The sequence below is a fragment of the Polypterus senegalus genome, chromosome 7, assembly GCF_016835505.1.
Source record: "Polypterus senegalus isolate Bchr_013 chromosome 7, ASM1683550v1, whole genome shotgun sequence".
Taxonomy (NCBI): domain Eukaryota; kingdom Metazoa; phylum Chordata; class Cladistia; order Polypteriformes; family Polypteridae; genus Polypterus; species Polypterus senegalus.
Window position 1 is genome coordinate 59,478,975 of NC_053160.1, and position 20,186 is coordinate 59,499,160.

Genomic DNA, 20,186 nt, shown 5'->3' on the forward strand with positions numbered 1-20,186 from the left:
TTTAAGTACATCCACTTTTTACTCATATAACCTAAAGAAATTGCCATTTTTTTCTTTTTTCATTTTAGTGCTGTTCCCAAAGTTTATGCTGTGCCATGTTGTACTAGTAGACCAGAGATTCTGCCTTTATTGTAGTTCAGAAATGCCATTGCTGTTTTGTTTATTTTAAAGATGGACTAGAGAGAGAAGGCAGTAGATGTGTGAATGTAATGTATGGGTTCATTTTGACTGCTAGGAGTATCAATCATATCTTTTAAAGAACTGGCCTTATTTAGGCATGTCTTATCTGTAGATTTTTTTTTACATGAGATTGAAGGATTTTAAATTTCTTGTAAATTTAAGACTTTCACGTCTTACAGTATAAGTAGCATGTTTTAAGTAGGACTAAGACATGTTTTGTGGTTTGGTTACAAAAATTCTTTCACATATGGAATCACTATCTGATAAATCATACAATTAGCATGTGTTTTAGTACAGCACACTCTACCTTAGCATAGTTGACAGACTTGGCAGCGGTTGGTATGGTGGCACAATGTTTAGCATTTTCACTGTATCAGAGTGCTAAGCTTTAATTCCTGTCTGCATGGGCTTTTCTCTGTGCACTTCTGGTTTCCATCCATATGCTAAAGACAAATTATTTGCACATTACATTTATTACCAAAACTAAACATGCTCATTATGAGCTTGGAGATGCACTGGACTGATGCCTCTTCTAAGGTTAGTTCCTGCATTGTTCTTGAAGATTGCCAGGAATAGCCCTTGCCTCTAAAATTGTAAACTAGATTAACTAGGGTATGAAAATAGATGGGTAAAAAAGAAACTTTAAGTCTTTAAATACCATGTTCATATACTTGACGAAAGCCATTCAAAAATGGCCCTGCCTACAAAAAATTGATTATGTTAAATAATTAAACACTCATGTTAGTAAAAGGATCAGTAACTGTGTGTCTGTCTGTGTGTCCGTCTGGTTGATGTGTCTCTTTCATTCCAAAAGATGGCATATCATAAACATTTTTCATAATAAAATGCATTCCATTCTCCAATTTAATAGATGGCGCATTACAAACATTAACACTGCTTTTATGAATCACATACCTAATGCCATATAACCGAGTGCACTGCAAATATTAATGCTGAGCTCTTCGCTGATTACTTAGATTTCAGCCTATCCTAAATAGGTTGCACTGCTATTATTCAAATAAAAAATTCAAGTAAAATGCTATGTTCTGAAGAAACCCAGGACTTGGGGTATACTGTAGAATAAAATGGCAAATATAATTAAAATATTCATTATAGAACCAGTGTGCTTACTTGAGCATTATATTTTTTTTTTCTCAACTTTTGAAAAATTTTTGAAATAATTATTGTAAGGAGGTCTTTTTTCAGTTTGAGAATATAATGTAGGGCATCACTTTCATGGTTAAGTTAAAGAAGGAAAATCAGTCTTTGTTCAAATATAGTGTTATGGAATTTCAATTTTTATTATTTGGTATTACACAAAATACTGCTTTAGGACTGATTTTTGATCTATCTGTAGAAGATAAAAGAAGATTATTGCACAAATATGTGACCTTGCAATGTAGGCACTTGATGATATTGCTCACAGGTTGGGCATTGTTACAATTTTAGACAAGATATAAATGAACAATCTTAAGTTGAATTGTGACATGCTTGGTACAAATTGAAGTAGAATGTATTTTGTGAAAGGCAAAATTACATTTCTGAAATTTTAATTGGAAGATCTAGCTCCCATTATTCTGTGAGATCAGTAAAGCATGCTTTCCTTGCAAATTGTTGCTATACTCTGGGGATCATATCTACATCATCCAGACCAACCAGTATTTCCTCAAGAATAGATAACAAATAAGAGATGAGAAAAGTTGAGAGGTTCTCTGTGATAATGTTTTTGATTTGTAAATGGGGAAATGGGTCCCTGAAAGATTATTCTGGGAGTTAAACTGATAATACAGGGTGAGTCAAAATTATATTATGTTAACACTAATGGCACTGCTATTTATATACTTATATACAATTTTTGTGGACGATTTATGTGCCACATATGGTACATGTGTTGAACATGATGGTGAACAGGTTGAGACATCCCTGTAAATCTTGCACATATGAAGTATATTTTGTGAATAAATTGTTTCTGCCATTCAAGTGTTAACATAATTTTGACTCGCCCTGTATATTTGTGTCATTTTAGAGATCTCTGAATGTCATAATACTTAGTGCCTTCCATAGATTGATTATTAAGAATACATAGTTTTCAACATTATTGTGCTACTGGACCTATTGAGTTTCCAAATGGATAGCACCTTTATGATTACATACATCATTAAAAAGAACTGGAACTCTTCTTAAATTAGCTGGTAACTACTCTGTAATCTTTAAAAATGGCCCATAATGCTGTGTACTCTCCCAAACAGTGTACATTTTTAAAATTGTATCAGGCAACCTGTCTTTTTTTTTTAAACTTTCTTTTATTTTTTTAACAGATTGCTACGATTTCCCCTGGAATGGCATCATGTGAAAACACTTTAAATACCCTGAGATACGCAAATAGGTTTGTGAAAGCTATGGTTGCTTTTTTCTACTATATAACTTCTTTTGTGTTTATAGGTCCCCCCCTCCTCAGGTACAATACTACAAAGTAAGTCTACAAATGCAACAATATTATAAATACATTAAGGTGACAACTTTTGATTATATTTAACCAAGATAACAACACTATTTATGTGCAAATATATACTGTGTTTTAGCTTCTGTCTGACTTTCTCTCTCTCTCTTTTAAAAAAAAAAAAAAAAACCTGAAAAAGGAAGTATCATTTTTAATAAAGCCTGTATTAAAGCCTGTAAATGAAGTGACTTCACAGATGGCAGCTACTGGAATTCACAAGTTTTCTTTGCCAAACAAAGATTCCAATTTCAAATATGCATCAGCAAAGCTAGAAAAAATAGGAAGTGCAGTCATGAAAGAAGTTCTTCACTCAAGGGATGATAAGAATCGGGGACAAACCACAAAATCCTGTAGTTGAATCAGATTTTACCCTGGTAGCTTATTTAAAAAAAAAAAAAAAAGAAAGTAAGTGGTTTAGCTTTGCTATCTTGGTTAGCTAACCAAGCAAACTTGATTGACTGTAAGGGGTCTTCTCTTGTCTGAACGGTTTCTTATAATAACTCCATTTGTGTTATTTATGTGAAAAGGGTAAAATTTTCCACCTAAACTTTATTGGGAAAGCTTTGATGTTTGGCCATTTGTCCTCACAAGACTTTCCTTTTTGCTTTCTGCTTTATCTTGGACCTTTAGAGTAAAGGAATTTGGAATAAGTCCTTCAGACATTCCCTTCTCGCAGGGTAGCAGCAGTCGCTCTGAGCTTTCTCCTACCTATGAGTATGATGACTTTTCTTCTTCACCTAGCAGGTGTACCTTTCTACATTTCACAAAAATTTGTTTCCCTTCATTTTTTATTTTTTTTATTTATTTATTTTTTTTGCATTTACATCGCAGTGCTTGTAGATGCTAATATATTTACAGTTATCTTCCATATAAATTTTTGTTATTTTCATTTATCTTACCTGTATGGCAAGTATTGCATGTCCCTTAACATTTTTGTTTTGCATGCTTGTTGCTTATAAAAAGGTAAAACAATACATTCCTTTTTCTTAGAATGTGGAATGAAATGGTAATGTCAACTTTACTCTAGACTTTCACTATTTTTATACTTAAAAAGTAATTATTTGTTGTTTATTTTAAGAAACAAAAGCTGCTTTCAGCCAAAGTATTATACATTATTATAGAAATTAAGATTCAGATTTTTCAAAAAGTCATGAATAAGTGTAAAATTTGCATTATAATGCAAAATATATGTTTGAACTTACAGACCTGAAAATTAAAAATATGGTTATGAATTCTGACCACTGACGTTTTGCTACTCTGAAGATCCAGCTTAGGTCCAGTAGGCTACCACTTACTAGAAGGATGAGGCTGGACTTGGCCAGACTCCAAGATCTGGCTGTTTCTAATTAGTTTGCATGCAGTTAGTGTAAGGAACTTGTAGACTTGTACCCATCTACCGATCCTAATGTGATGTGAGAGACCTTCTGTGACAAGACTTTAAAGGTTGCTGAGGGTTGTGTTGGTGTTGCTGGTGTTCCCAGAAGGAATTATTTCATCTCGCAGGGTACCCTGGATATTACTGAGAGGACTTGCAGTGCATTGCTTGATGGCAACCCCGGTCTGTACTGGGAACTGATAAGGATGGTACAAGGGCTCTGAGGGCAGATAAGGAGGCATTTGTTAGAAGAATTTGTGAGCATCAGACACACCATCCATGGTCTACTGACCCACATCCTGCTTGCAGAGGAACTGAAGCATTACACGTATCTAAATCTGTTCCTTGGAGAGTCACAGTGAGGGCAGGAGATGGAACGGTCCTTACAGATGACACTGCAGTTGTGACCCACTGGGCTAGCTACTTTAAGCAGCTGTTTAAAGCTCGTCCTCCGGCTAGAATGTTGGACATCTCTGGGTCCACAGTTCTTAATTTGGATCCTCCCAATTAACTACCCAATCTCACTGAGGTGAACCAGCTGAGGGTAGGGAAGGCTCCAGGGATCTGTGATATCCAAGGCGAACTTCTCCAGGCTAGTGGTAAAGTTGTCCTCCTGGCTTTGCAAGCAGTTTTTGCTTCCATTTACTAGATGAGTATGGAGTAAGATCACTGTCAAATATAACTTGTAATAATTTAAGTCAAATTTACATTTCACATGTGAAAATTATGCTTGCGCTTCTGAAAATTACGCTTGCTTCTAAAAAATATTATTGTGCTTCTGAAACTTTATGGCAAGTGTGACAAGGCTCCAAGAAGCTGGATGTATGAATGGGTATTGCACTGATTTAACTTAAATATTTTGTGTAAATGTTGGGTTTGTGAGCTGGTGGTTGGAGACATGAACACAGAGATCAGTGGATATTTTTCTGAGCGGGCTATTTTTATTGCAGGCGTGCTGTCTGTTGCAAACATACCAAACCCCCCAGTTCCTATCCTTCCTTTTTCTTTCTCCATGCAATAAACGCCTTTGTGAAAGTAAAACTAGCTATAAACTTAGGTCATTGAGTGTTAGGAACTTTTATTAAACTTTGAAAATTCTTTGTTGTACACATTTTTCCATCCATCCATCCAGGGTTGCACCCTTCCCAGCAAACATTGTGCGAGAGGCGGGAACAATGCCTGGATGGGTTGCCAACTCATTGCTGGGTGAATACAAGCACACACATACACTAGGGTCAATTTAGCTTAACAGCTAGCTCCCCTACAGATTTTATTTTTTTCTCCAGCCTTTGGAGTTTTTTTTTGTTTTTTCTGTCCACCCTGGCCATCGGACCTTACTCTTATTCTATGTTAATTAATGTTGACTTATGTTTATCTTTTATTGTGTCTTCTATTTCTCTATTCATTTTGTAAAGCACTTTGAGCTACATTTTTTTGCATGAATATGTGCTATATAAATAAATGTTTGATTGATTGATTAACAAAACCTTACATCCTATACCTTTGGATGGAAACTGCATGTTTTTCTGGGTTTACTTGGTGTGCTTCAAACTCCAGGCAGGGAACACCCGGGACATCTTAATGTGAGGCAGCAGTGCTACCACCATGCTCCCACTATACATGCTTTAATGCATTTTATCATGAAAATGATATTAAGTATTTATTTTAGTATTCTAAATGTTCAGCGAGCACTAAAATCAGGTAGTTAATGCATTCTGTGTGACGATCGCTGCTTGCTGCTCCACTCGGTCTAAGAGGAAGTCAGTTTAAGAAGCATGTAGTGATTAACAAATGGGTCTGGGAACACTTAATATGAAGCATTTCATATGCTGCATTAGTTATGATGGGATTTGAGAAAATCTTGTAAATTAAACATTGATATTAAGATGATGTAATTTAATGACAAAATAAACTACAAGATTAAATTGGAAATGTTGAGAATAAAGTCAACATTTCAACTTTATTCTCAACATACACTTTGTTTTCTTCATTGTGTCCGTATTTTTTTTTCCTCTCTGAGACCCTAATATTCTTCTGTACAACATGTAATTAACAATAAAAAGTGAGAGCATAAAATTAACAAATTAACATTGGTGGGTTTTAATCTTTACATAATAACATCTTAGCTCACTGTCCAGATGTTTTACTGCACCCATTAAACATCACAGTACATCTTACTCATTAGATATGACAGTGTGCCAAGTTTGACATTGACCTGGGCAAAACTGAACTGCCATTTAACAAAGGCACCTGTCTTGTTGAGAAACTTTGGGCTCATTTTAGTGAAGCACGTCAAATTATCAATCTATCCTTTATCCAACCCGCTATATCCTAACACAGGGTCCTGGGCATCTGCTGGAGCTAATCTCAGGCAACACAGAGCACAAGGCAGGAAATAAACCCCGAGCAGAGCGCCAGCCCGTCACAGGGCGCGCACACACACACACACACACACACACACACACACACACACACCCCCAAGCAAACACTAGGGACAATTTAGAATCGCCAGTGCACCCAACCTGCATGTGTTTGGACTGTGGGAGGAAACCCACGCAGACACAGGGAGAACATGCAAACTCCATGTCAGATTAATAAGCCCTTAATTTGAATTTGTAATATTGTTTTTATTTTGTCACCAAGCTGTGTAACTTTTTCCTGCCAAACACCTGACAGAAATGGCTACTTGTTTTAGTTTTTGTGAAAATAAGTAATTTTTCCACACATACACTTTGAAATGTATTCTTTAAGTTCTGATCATGTAGATGCTTCTAAGTATGCTAATGATTATCATGGTAGAGCAGGAGACATATGCAAGGCATACAGTGAAATGGTATGGGTTTTCTGGATTAAAGTGTTTACATGTGGTTTGCTTTGGGTTTATGATAAGAAGTTTATCAATTAGAAACAAACCACACTCTTTATAGGGAAATCATCAGTAAAATCAATTATTCCATTTGTGAAACGCACAAAGATTCATAATATCCCAGTTTATTTAAAAAAGATTGACAGTTATATGTCCTGGCCTCTGCAAAAAAAAAACAATGTGTTGACAACTGTGTTGCATGGATTTCTTTTGCAGTAAGTTCAAGTAGCCTCACTATGCACAATAGCACATATGAATGAGCTTTGAAATGTTTATACATATCTGCATTCTCTCTAATGATAATATAAGTGTACAGTGTTGATTATATTTTAATATGTAATCATTTTGTGTGCTCAGATTGAGTATAATTAACTTTTATAAGGCTGGAGTACAGCTCAGCAGAGCAAGTAAATGCTGCTGTTCTGGAATGGATGTATTTTGTTGTAAATGGTAGCTACGCATTCATAAATATGAAGAGGAGAAGGAGGTTGGGAGGCTGTATCTCAAAATGATGATGCCAGTTTAGATGGAAACTGAAAAAAAAAGTCCCATAATATTTCATAACTGTTTTTGGAGTAACACAAAACTGAATAAAGAGGTTTAAAACTTTAAATTCAGTTTTGAAAATTCACACTAATAATTGTAGAAATTCATCCATCCATCCATCCATTATCCAACAGTTGAAGATAAATGTGACCTCTGTAATGTCTATAAACTACACACTGATGCTAATAATAAAAAGCTTCGGTTTTTCTGTGTTGTATAATTTGGGCAGGTGAGATGTAGCTTAGAATTTGTAAAACTTTTACCAAGGTAGAGTCTGTTAAATGGATTCCTAAATGCCTGGCAGAGTTAAGTATTTGAGGTAGAAATAATGGAGTCTGACAGACTGGTAATGTTTGACTTAATTAAAGAAAATAAACACAACAAAAATATATTGATTGTTTTGTAATAATTGCAAATCAGTGGTCAGATTTTCTTGGGATACAGACTGGCATATTTTACGATATGCATATTTCTCTTATTTACTGTTGTTCCTCCCATTTCCTTTTGGGTAAGTCCCAAACATATGGTAAACCACAATTGTAAATTGTGATATGCACAAACCTAGAGCCACAGCCTATGCTGTCTTATTGAGTGATCTCTGTGTGGATTTTGCAAGTGATAAAACAACTATAAGTGACTATTATTCAATTTTACTTCAAAATATACACATTTAAACTCTTATTTTACATTATTAGTTGTATTTCTCACTGAATATTGGAGTGTACTGTAAGGGTAATTCTAGTGATTATTCTCTTCACTGGGTGTTAGGGTTACACAGTGGTTTATGTTGCTGCCTCAGAGACTAGGGAAACTGGATGTGAACCTCGGCGTAATTATTGTAAACTAGCAGACCACTTGCGCTTCGCTGCAGTCGCTGTAGTTGGAATAATTATGTATCTAAAAGAGACTTATAGAGCTTCTTTATATACAACACTTTTGGTTTGTCCTCCTGGAGCCAAAATATATACATTTTCTCTGTGAATAATTCATGAACATGCTACATAAAAAATAGAAACGGGAAAAACGGCAACACCGCCGGGAACAACAGTAAATGAGATAAAGTAAAAGTCTACCAAACACTAAATGAGATAAAGTAAAAAAGGGCAACAGCACTGGGAACAACAGTAAAAAACAACAGTAAATGAGATAAAGTAAAAGTCTACTAAACACTAAAGTACAAAAATGAAGTAGAAAGTAACAGTAAACTGCAACATCGGCACACTGCGTCTACTAAACACTAAGAAACACTAAGTAGAAACACTAAAGGAAAAAATAGTATTAAGTAAGTACTGCGTCTAGTAAACAGTAAATCAGTAAAGGAGAGAGGACTAAACTCCAAGGTAAAAGAGTGGCAAGACTGCGTCAGCTGCGGAGCTCAGCTCGGAGCGAAATGAAGTGAATGAAATGAGGTGAATGGGAGGGGAGATGATCACGTGACTCCTCCACCCGCCTTAACTCTCTATCCCTCCACAAACACAGTCTCTCGGATCCCAACTCTCCTTTATATGTATAGATGTAAAATTTGCAAAAGCTGCATAGGTTAACTAGTTACTGTATGTTGTCCATATATGAGAAGCTTGCAGTGTTTTTGTTGGTGTGTCCTCAAATGAACTGGTGCCCCATTGGGATTTTGTTCCTTCCTTATGCCCAATGGCTTGGAAACCCCACAGTATTGAAACTGAATAAGACAGGAGGAAGAAAATAGATGGATGGTTAGGCATGTGTATGGAGCTGTATAAGGACTGGAAGTCACTAATTGCAGGCTTAAATAGCCTATTTTCTTAAGTTATTTTAGCTGTAAATAGAAGCAGGAATTGTTTTTTAATCTGAAAAAAAATGATTGCAAAGGTATCTACAAACAGCCACATCTAATTGAGAAATGTACTTTATAGGTCTATTCCAGTCATTTTCTCATTAGTGTTGAGTTTAATTTTGTTTTTAAAATATAAATATTACTAAAATATAATGAAAGATGGAAAAGGAGACATTACCATTCTAACTACACATTTAAATATAAATACAACTAAAAATTAAATGTAATATTTCAATGTCATGTGACCCTAGAGTTAAGGAATTGACTGTGGACCCTATAGAAGGACGGCCGAATATTCATGCTGCAAATCAGCTTGATGCTTTGGAGAGTCAGTGGGGAGTTGGAAGTTCGCCTCAAAGGGATGATCTTAAGTTGCTTTGTGAACAAAATGTGAGTAATATTTCTCAATTCTCTATTTTTTATTAGTACACTGGTTTACTTTATTTAATTGAATTGCTTTCCGGTTTTACAGGAGATATTTAATTTGAAATGTATACCCTTTAAAGTCTTTAGACATATTTTGAGATTTATTTACATAATATTACATATTCTTTAAATCATGAACATTTTTTTGTCTTTAAGACAATGTTTGGGAAAGTTTAGCCAAGATGAAAAATCATTTATATGGTTAACAGCTGGAATCAGAGATTCAGAAAATAAATGAAAACTTTGTATATTATTTTCCTAAGTTTTACGTGGTCATTGCCTAATATATTTTCATGTAGAAATGGAATCAAAATATTAATATCACCTCAGTAAACGTGAGAAGTCTTCTAGGAGCCCCTTTGAACATATATAAGTGAGCACGGTCCCAGTGGATCAGAATCTCATTATGGTACAGTTAAAAATAATTGAGCTCCAACCTCATAACAACAGTTTGCACTTCAAAGCTATAATTGCTTAAGCTTTATCAAGGTTTTGTAATGTTGGCTTAAACTGCATTGAACAAGTATTCGATTACTAGTTAAAATTTTCAAAAGAAAAACCTTTTGATAACCTTTCACAGAGAAGAAGATCATCCTCACATGAAAATAATTCCTTTTTATTTTCTTAGATCTGGTCACAGTACTAAATCTTTTCCTGCAAAGTAACAATTAAGTGGCATGGTAGTGTGATTTATTTGCAGAAAAATCCTAAGCTTTAAGAGACAGCACCTGTAATCTGAAAGCACCAATGATGGGTATCTATATCTAGTGGGACAACATGAAAAGTAAGAAAATGTGTTTGAGTCTTTTCTGAATGAAAGTACATTGTAAATCCTTTTTCAAAGGGGTTTAAAAGGCAAAAACTGGATACAATGCTTCAGTTTGTGTAGAGTTTGTGAAGTGGCAAAGTACATATGAGGGTTGATTTAATTAGGGCAGGTAGGGAGAGGTCAGTTCCATCAACATTAAGACTGATGTAATAACTCCAAAAATATATATTACAAAGTTACAAGGAAAAGGACACAATCTTTCAGCATTGGTTAGGTAAATCTATGGGGTCAAACATTTATTTGCAGTCTGTTTCAGCTATTAAACTGAAATATCCTGGTGAAATTTTGCTTGATTCAAAGATTTTATTTTTGGAGTTTGTGATATGCCAGTATCGGAGTACCTCAGTTTTTGGATAAAATGTAAAATGCTGAAGCAATATGATAATATCTTACATTGCGTTGTATGCCCCCTCTTTGAGACGCTTTTCAGTTTCAATTTCTTGTCAGACAAGACTACTAAAATACAAATAAATATAATCATACCCATAAGCATACATTCTGAACATTCATTCAAGACAAAAATATTAAGTGGAAGCAAAAAAGTAAAAACACAGGTAAGGCATTAGTAGTGTGATATCAATTATTAAGGAATAGACTGTAGGACTCGCCCATTCTGAAAATACACCACTACCTGAAACCTCTGTATATAGAATAAAAGAACAGAACGTGTACTGATAGAGTTCCTTGTGTCCTGTCAGTCTCAATTTTACAAGACAAATTGAAAGCACCTACTTTCAGCTATGATCTATTACTGTGATACACAAGCATTGAAAAACTTTCTTGTCCACTGGCTTATTAGAAACAACTTCAAATAAAAAATAAAATGATTATGAAAATACTATGGAGACCCTGGCACAGTGAAGGCAGTAGTAGGCATAATTCTAAACTAATAAACCAGCCCAGTAACCAGTATTTATTATGTATTTTTTAAACTGCCCTTACTCATTGGTAGTCAAAGTTGGAGTAGATGGAACATTTCTAATAAGTCAGTAAAAGCATACTAAGAAATGTAATAATAAAAGCCCAAGGACCTGAGCACCTATTAAAAATGTCTATCATAGTACTGTCTGAGATCAAATCAATACAGGAAAGAACAGCACTATAGCTAATAAACTCAGTCCTAATAATAGTCTCAGTATATTGTATCTAGCAGAGTGGGAAGAATGCAGTCATTAGACTTGAAAGACATTTTGCTTTGAATAGTGTTATTTTCCTGAAGAATATTCCCTGGTTGAAGAGATGGTGGACATGCATAAGTCATCTTTCTTTTCTCTGTCTGGGTGCTTTCCTACCACAGGAACTTTGTTTTTAGGGACTAACAAGTTCCCATATGATGTCGGCCCTGGGCCATTTGTGGTCCCTAGCAATTTGCATGTGTTGCATTCCCATTGCACAAGAGGAACTGTAACCTTTATACAAAATATGTGACGTGCAACACACATTGAACATGGTATCTATAGTGTGAATTGTCTCTCTTCAGTGGTTCGCACTTGAATTTATTTGCATCTCCCCTCAACATATCCATGTCTGCCACAGTTATCAACATTATTAAGCATTTCCCAAATGTGAATTGCTGTCTGTCTTAAGAAAAAAGCTATAAAATAATCAATGGGAAAATGTCACAATTAAAATCTCATTATTTCACTACACATGATTGAGAGGGAGGGGGTGCAATAAACCTCAAAACTGTCACTCCAGTTATGTAAAAAAAGACTACCAAATCAACTTGAAGTGGCATTGCACTTGTATGAACAATTACATTCCAAATGGAGCTTCCCATCAACACAATTTTTCCACTATCTTCAAATTAGATATTTTGATAAATAAAAATTGCCCAATTTTCCTCACTTACCACATACTCAAAATTTCAGAAAAGGAGTGGAAGGCAGCCATGCACAGAATTCACTCTAGCTTCATATTTGCAAAGCATTAAATTATTTAGCTTAAAATCGTTTATCGACCACATCTATCTTATTTAAAATTGTCCAAAATGTTTCCAGGGCAAGATCCAACCTGCAAATGTTGCAATCATCCTCCAGCCTCACTAGGCCACATGTTTTGGATGTACATTGTTCTGGATAAAACTTAAATGCCTATCAGACTCCTAGTCCATTAATAGCTTTGTTTGGTGCACTCCCAGGATGGCTTAAAGTTAAGAAGGACAAATAAACTGTAATTGCCTTTATCTCACTACTAGCACTTAGACTTAATCTTGCCCAACTGGAAGAATTCTAGCCCACCTTTTTTAAGTCAGTGTGTAACTGATGTTACAGTTAGGTCCATAAATATTTGGACAGAGACAACTTTTTTCTAATTTTGGTTCTATACATTACCACAAATTTAAATGAAAAAACTCAGATGCAATTGAAGTGCAGACTTTCAGCTTTAATTCAGTGGGTTGAACAAAAAGTTTGCATAAAAATGTGAGGCAACTAAAGCATTTTTTTTACACAATCCCTTCATTTCAGGGGTTCAAAAGTAATTGGACAATTGACGCAAAGACTATTTCATGGGCAGGTGTGGGCAAGTCCGTCGTTATGTCATTATCAATTAAGTAGATAAAAGGCCTGGAGTTGATTTGAGGTGTGGTGCGTGCATGTGGAAGATTTTTACTGTGGACAGACAACATGTGGTCAAAGAAGCTCTCCATGCAGATGAAAGAAGCCATCCTTAACACAAGAATTACCAGAGCCTACAAAAAAACTCGTAGATCCGTCCCACCTTAAATCGCTTCTTAAAACCGTTCTCATTTCTCCGCCAGCGTCTTTTGTTAATCTAAATGTGCTGATAAAGAAAATCTGCAAGTAGCCGGCTATTCCATCCCCCCACCGACTTAGAACGTGCACAAACTTCTCCCAGCTCATGCCTTGATTGATTATCTGGGAGTGAAGTGGAGTTTTAGAGTAAAAATAATAGATCATTATTTGGAATACACGCATTTCACGTGTGTTCCGTTTCTACAGTAATCCGTGTAAACACATTTTTAAAACAGAAACGTTTTTCGTATTGTAGTAGTAAATGACAAAATGTAGGTATAAACTATATAATGTATCAGCAGTTCTTAGCATTGTACCACGCAAGCTGTCATATCAACCGCCTACTGTAACTTGCTTTATTTTTTCTTCACTTATAGTCTAGAATAAAAGTGCACTTGTTTTTCATACTTGTACACCAACATATGTTCCTGTGTTTGAGCGACACGGGTATGCTCAAAAAATAGACGTGTAATGCCACGGAAAGTGCACGCAGTCTCAGCAGTTCGCAAGCATTGGTACGAGAATGCAGTCACAAGTACGCTGTAGAGCTAAAGCGCATCTTTATGTGAAAACAGCAGTGTCAGATTGGGGAGGTGAAGGTAGGGAAGGATCTTGAACACGACTGAGAGAATGAAAATTTTTTTCTGCAGTTATATTTTTGAATAAAAGTATACTTGTTCTGTTATATTTGTACCTTTTGTGAAACTGTTAATTTGATATTTGGACTTCAGGCTTCATACATTATATAGTTTATGTCTACATTTTATCATTTACTACTACAATATTAAAAACTTATCTGTTTTAAAAATGTGTTTACACGGATTACTGTAGAAACGGAACACACGTGAAATGCGTGTATTCCAAATAAGCCACTCATAAGCCTTAAGAATAGAAAGGCTGGATTGGACTTTGCTAAAGAATATCTAAAAAAGCCAGCACAGTTCTGGAAAAACATTCTTTGAACAGATGAAACCAAGATCAACCTCTACCAGAATGATGGCAAGAAAAAAGTATGGAGAAGGCGTGGAACAGCTCATTATCCAAAGCATACCACATCATCTGTAAAACACGGGTAGGCAGTGTGATGGCTTGGGTGTGCATGGCTGTCAGTGGCACTGGGACACTACTGTTTATTCATGATGTGACACAGGACAGAAGCAGCGGAATGAATTCTGAGGTGTTCAGAGACATACTGTCTGCTCAAATCCAGCTAAATGCAGTCAAATTGATTGGACGGCGTTTCATGATACAGATGGACAATGACCCAAAACATACAGCCAAAGCAACCCAGGAGTTTATTAAAGCAAACAAGTGGAAAATTCTTGAATGGCCAAGTCAGTCACCTGATCTTAACCAATTGAGCATGCATTTCACTCGTTGAAGACTAAACTTCGGAAAGAAAGGCCCACAAACAAACAGCAACTGAAAGCTGAAAGCAGAAGGCCTGGCAGAGCATTAAAAAGGAGGAAACCCAGCATCTGGTGATTTCCGTGTGTTCAAGACTTCAGACTGTCATTGCCAGCAAAGGGTTTTCAACCAAGTATTAGAAATAAAAATTTTATTTCCAGTGATTTAATTTGTCCAATTACTTTTGAGCCCCTGAAATAAAGGGATTGTTTTAAAAAAAATACTTTAGTTGCCTCACATTTTTATGCAATCTTTTTGTTCAACCCACTGAATTAAAGCTGAAAGTCTGCACTTCAACTGCATCTGAGTTGTGTAATTTAAAATTCATTGTGGTAATGTACAGAACCAAAATTAGAAAAAAGTTGTCTCTGTCCAAATATTTATGGACCTAGCTGTATATACTGTACTATTTGAAATTGGAAAAAAAATCTAATTCTAACTTGGAGGATCTGTACATAAGTTTTTTTTTAAGCTGTCAGGATCTAATCAATAACATTTTAGAATAAGCATTTATGTTCGGAAGAAGGGCTCCTTTTCCTCATTACTACTCTCAAGGTTTTACTCTGGCTATTGGCCTTCCTCTCTTTCTCATGGGTGGGGGTTGAATTGAATTTAGTTTTGTTAAGTTTGACCTGATTGTATGGAATGTTACATGCTTTTAATAATTTCAATAAAAGATAAAACAAAATGGCATTGCAATGCTTTTTGCACACCATGAAATATGAAGTGCAAAGCCCCCTTGAATTTTACACACATTGACTGAATTAAAACAACATCAGATAACTTGGCACTGTGACGATTCGGGTTCTACTGCATGTTCCCATCTCACACTTTTGGGAGCCCTTGAACCCAACACCATCGGTAATGTAATCGGATGAGCTGGACAATTAGGACACCAAGCGAAGCAAGGGGAAAGGTGCAAAGTGCAGAAGTACTTTTATTAAAAACAAACAAAACCATTCCAAACGTCATTAAATAAATAATCCATTAAAACTGTGCAAATGTACTGAAAGTCTATACTTGTTCATTATTCCAGTAGTTTTTTGGCTACCATAATGTATATAACATCATTTTTCAATATTATTTACAGATCCTGCGGATTTCATAATGCTTGCCAGCTTTGGCCTTTTCAGTATCTGCTGTTGGAGCATAGACTTGAATAACTTAGATGTTAAATTGTTTTCTTAATGTGAAACTGAGTTCTAATCAAGCACTGATTTTGCCTCGTTTTATTGATTATAAGAGCTACAGTGGGTATAGAAAAAAATCACCCCCTTTGAAATATGCCCATGTTTTTTTGCTTTACACATACAAAAATATTTCTTCCCAGCTTTACTTACTTAATGCAACCTATAACATCCGAGTGGAAGATATCACAGCTACAGTTCAGAAAAAGTATAAAAAAATCAAAAACAAGAAATACTGAGATTAATAAAGGATCAATCTTTTAATATTTTTTTGAACCACCTTTTGGTTTAATAACAGCGTTGAGTCTTTTGGGATACTTCACAGCGCGTTACTTTTCCACATTTTGTTATGTTACAGCCTTATTCCAAAATGGATTAAATTAATTTTTTCCTCAGAATTCTACACACAACACCCCATAATGACAACGTGAAAAAAGCTTACTTGAGATTTTTGCAAATTTATTAAAAATAAAAAAACTGAGAAATCACATGTACATAAGTATTCACAGTCTTTGCCATGAAGCTCAAAATTGAGCTCAGGTGCATCCTGTTTCCCTTGATCATCCTTGAGATGTTTCTGCAGCTTAATTGGAGTCCACCTGTAGTAAATTCAGTTGATTGGACATAATTTGGAAAGGCACACGCCTATCTATATAAGGTCCCACAGTTGACAGTTCATGTCAGAGCACAAACCAAGCATGAAGTCAAAGGAATTGTCTGTAGACCTCTGAGACAGGATTGTCTCGAGGCACAAATCTGGGGAAGGTTACAGAAAAATTTCTGCTGCTTTGAAGGTCCCAATGAGCACAGTGGCCTCCATCATCAGTAAGTGGAAGAAGTTTGAAACCACCAGGACTCTTCCTAGAGCTGGCCGGCCATCTAAACTGAGCGATCGGGGGAGAAGGGCCTTAGTCAGGGAGTTGACCAAGAACCCGATGGTCACTCTGTCAGAGCTCCAGAGGTCCTCAGTGGAGAGAGGAGAACCTTCCACAAGGACAACCATCTCTGCAGAAATCCACCAATCAGGCCTGTATGGTAGAGTGGCCAGACGGAAGCCACTCCTTAGTAAAAGGCACATGGCAGCCCGCCTGGAGTTTGCCAAAAGGCACCTGAAGGACTCTCAGACCATGAGAAACAAAATTCTCTGGTCTGATGAGACAAAGATTGAACTCTTTGGTGTGAATGCCAAGCGTCACGTTTGGAGGAAACCAGGCACCGCTCATCACCAGGCTAATACCATCCCTACAGTGAAGCATGGTGGTGGCAGCATCATGCTGTGGGGATGTTTTTCAGCGGCAAGAACTGGGTGACTAGTCAGGATAAAGGGAAAGATGACTGTATCAATGTACAGAGACATCCTGGATGAAAACCTGCTCCATAGCGCTCTTGACCTCAGACTGGGGTGACTGTTCATCTTTCAGCAGGACAACGGCCCTAAGCACACAGCCAAGATTTTAAAGGAGTGGCTTCAGGACAACTCTGTGAATGTCCTTGAGTGGCCCAGCCAGAGCCCCGACTTGAATCCAATTGAACATCTCTGGAGAGATCTTAAAATGGCTGTGCTCTGATGCTTCCCATCCAACCTGATGGAGCTTGAGAGGTGCTGCAAAGAGGAATGGGCGAAACTGGCCAAGGATAGGTGTGCCAAGCTTGTGGCATCATATTCAAAAAGACTTGAGGCTGTAATTGCTGCCAAAGGTGCATCGACAAAGTATTGAGCAAAGGCTGTGAATACTTATGTACATGTGATATCTCAGTTTTTTTTTTTAATAAATTTGCAAAAACCTCAAGTAAACTTTTTTCACGTTGTCATTATGGGGTGTTGTGTGTAGAATTCTGAGGACAAAAAATGAATTTAATCCGTTTTGGAATAAGGCTATAACATAAGAAAATGTGGAAAAAGTGATGAGCTGTAAATACTTTCCGGATGCACTGTCGGTCTGGGCTCTGACTGGGCTACACGATGATATTCAATTTTTTCTCCTTCAGCCACCGTGTGGACAGTTTTGCTGTGTGCTTCGGGCCGTTGAACATTCTGCCCATCTTCAACTTTCTGGCAGAGGGTAGCAGGTTTTCCTCAGTTTGACGGTATTTTGCCCCATCCATTTTTCCTTCTACCCTAATGAGAGCCCCAGGCCCTGTGGCAGAGAAACACCCCCACAACAGGATGCTACCACCTCCATGTTTTACTGTAGGTATGGTGTGTTGTGGATAGTAAGCTCCATTGGATTTACACCAGGTGTACCATTTGGTATTGAGGCCAAATAGTTCGATTTTGGTCTCATCTGAACATAAGACCTTTTTCCACTTGGCATCAGAATCTTCAAGGTGCATTCTGGCAAAACTCAAACATGCCTTAATGCGGCCTTTCTTGAGAAGTGGCTTTTTCCTTGCGACCCTCCTGAACAAGCAACATTTGTGGAGCACTTGTGAAATTGTTGTCACATGCACACAATGACCACTTTTTCCCATAAAATCCTGTAACTTCTTTCAAATTGGCCATTGGCCTCTTGGTAGCCTCTCTTACCAGTTTCCTCCTTGCTCTTCCATCCAGTTTGGAGGAACGAGCAGATCCGGGGAGGATCCTAGTAGTATCAAGCACTTGCCACTTCTTTATTATGGGCTTTACTGTGCTCCTTGGTATTGATAAAGCCTTTGAGATTGTTTTTTTGTATCCATCTCCTGCCTCATGTCTGTCCACAACTCTATCCCTGAGATCTTTTGAAAGTGGCTTGCCACCCATAGTCAGTTGCTTGCTGTCAGTTGCACTACCAAGTATGGGAATGCTCCAGGAAGAGCTGTTTTTATGCTTCACTAATCACACTGATTACAGTTGATCACAAGTGGAAGCCAGTAACCATGGTCTGCAATGGAAATGGTGGTTACTTACACCTGATTGAGTTTACAAATATTGTTTAGGAGGGGGTGATCCTTAATTAATCTCAGTATTTCTTTTTTTTTTTTTTTTTTTATAATTCTTCTGAATTGTAGCTATGATATCTCTCACTTGGATGTTATAGATTGCATTGAGTAAGTAAAGCTGGAAACGTTTCTGTACTCACTGTACACTATTTCCAGTACTATTTGCAGTATTTTATTGCATTTCATGTTCCTATAATATGTCGTTCTTTACAGTATCAGACTTTCCTCAACAGCTAAATGTCCTTTTGGCTTTAGTTGAACCATGCTACCATGTTATGAACTTTGCCAGTCCTCATACTGCTACCTGAGGTGCTTATCATTCATTCTCATTTCAGCATATCGCTGATTGCTTTTGTTCATGGTGTTTTCTTGACAAAACACTGTAATGGAATGGGAAGATGCTGGTTTCCATTTTTCTCCTTCAGAGCACTTAATTTAGTCTGATCTCTGCCTTAAGCTGTCTCTCTTAGTTGATACTACAAAATTCAGCTTTATAGCTTCCATTAGTTGAACCAACCCCTTCATCACAAATTAAAAAGAAAAAAAAATAGAAAGGCTTGTACGAAGAATTACATATTTTTATGAGGTTGTGTTTATTTTGTATTCACTGTTTTATCATTCTGTTTCTCTAATCATTGTTCTTGTTCTTTATTCAGGAAGAAGAGGTGTCTCCACAATTGTTTACTTTTCATGAAGCAGTGTCACAGATGGTAGAAATGGAAGAACAAGTAGTAGAAGACCATAGAGCCGTATTCCAAGTAATTATACATATAACTTGAATTTGCACTAAGTGTGAAGTAAAATAAAACCAAAAAAGGAGTACAAAAACAATATATTTATAAAGTATAAAAAAATCAGTGGATGATAGTACTTAAAAACAGTGAAAGATTTCACTTGTATCTAGGCATACACTGCAGAGTTTAGTTGCTGCACATAGCTTGCTTCAGTCATCAACAGCTTAAGATACCTTCATTATGATGAAATGTGTGTAGTTCCATGATGGCTCATCTCCCAATCCAGGCAGTAATTGTGTTGTATTAGCATTTTGTCCCTGTGTCTTCTTGGGCCCTTACCACCTACATTAGTTTCCTGTCATATCTCAAAAACAAACTTGCTAACTGCCAACTCCTAAATTGAGGCTGTACATTTGGCTGTGGGAAAGTGAGTGTACAGATGATATATCCAAGGTTTATTTTTATTTTCCACCTCATACTGCCAGCAGAGGATCTGGGGCCTCATGTATAACGACGTGCGTAGAACTCACACTATAACAAGGCATAAGCACAAAAGCAGAAATGTTTGCACGAGCAAAAAAATCAAGATGCATAAATCTGTGCAAACGCGTTCTTCCGCTACATAAATCCCGGTCAGCGTGAAAA

At 36.6% G+C, this 20,186-nt stretch overlaps 1 protein-coding gene across 3 annotated transcripts in view; it reads left to right on the forward strand.

Annotated features, from left to right (window-relative positions):
- The window catches only part of kif2a (kinesin family member 2A), a 146,304-nt gene that overhangs the window by 119,101 nt on the left and 7,017 nt on the right, over positions 1–20,186 (forward strand). Inside the window, exons 16-19 of one of the 3 annotated variants that reach the window (XM_039758702.1) lie at positions 2,499–2,566; positions 3,311–3,424; positions 9,532–9,670; positions 19,464–19,565. In XM_039758702.1, the coding sequence (XP_039614636.1) occupies positions 2,499–2,566; positions 3,311–3,424; positions 9,532–9,670; positions 19,464–19,565 (423 nt within the window). The remainder of the gene's footprint in view (positions 1–2,498; positions 2,567–3,310; positions 3,425–9,531; positions 9,671–19,463; positions 19,566–20,186) is intronic. The other 2 variants (XM_039758703.1, XM_039758704.1) reach the window with 2 other exon arrangements.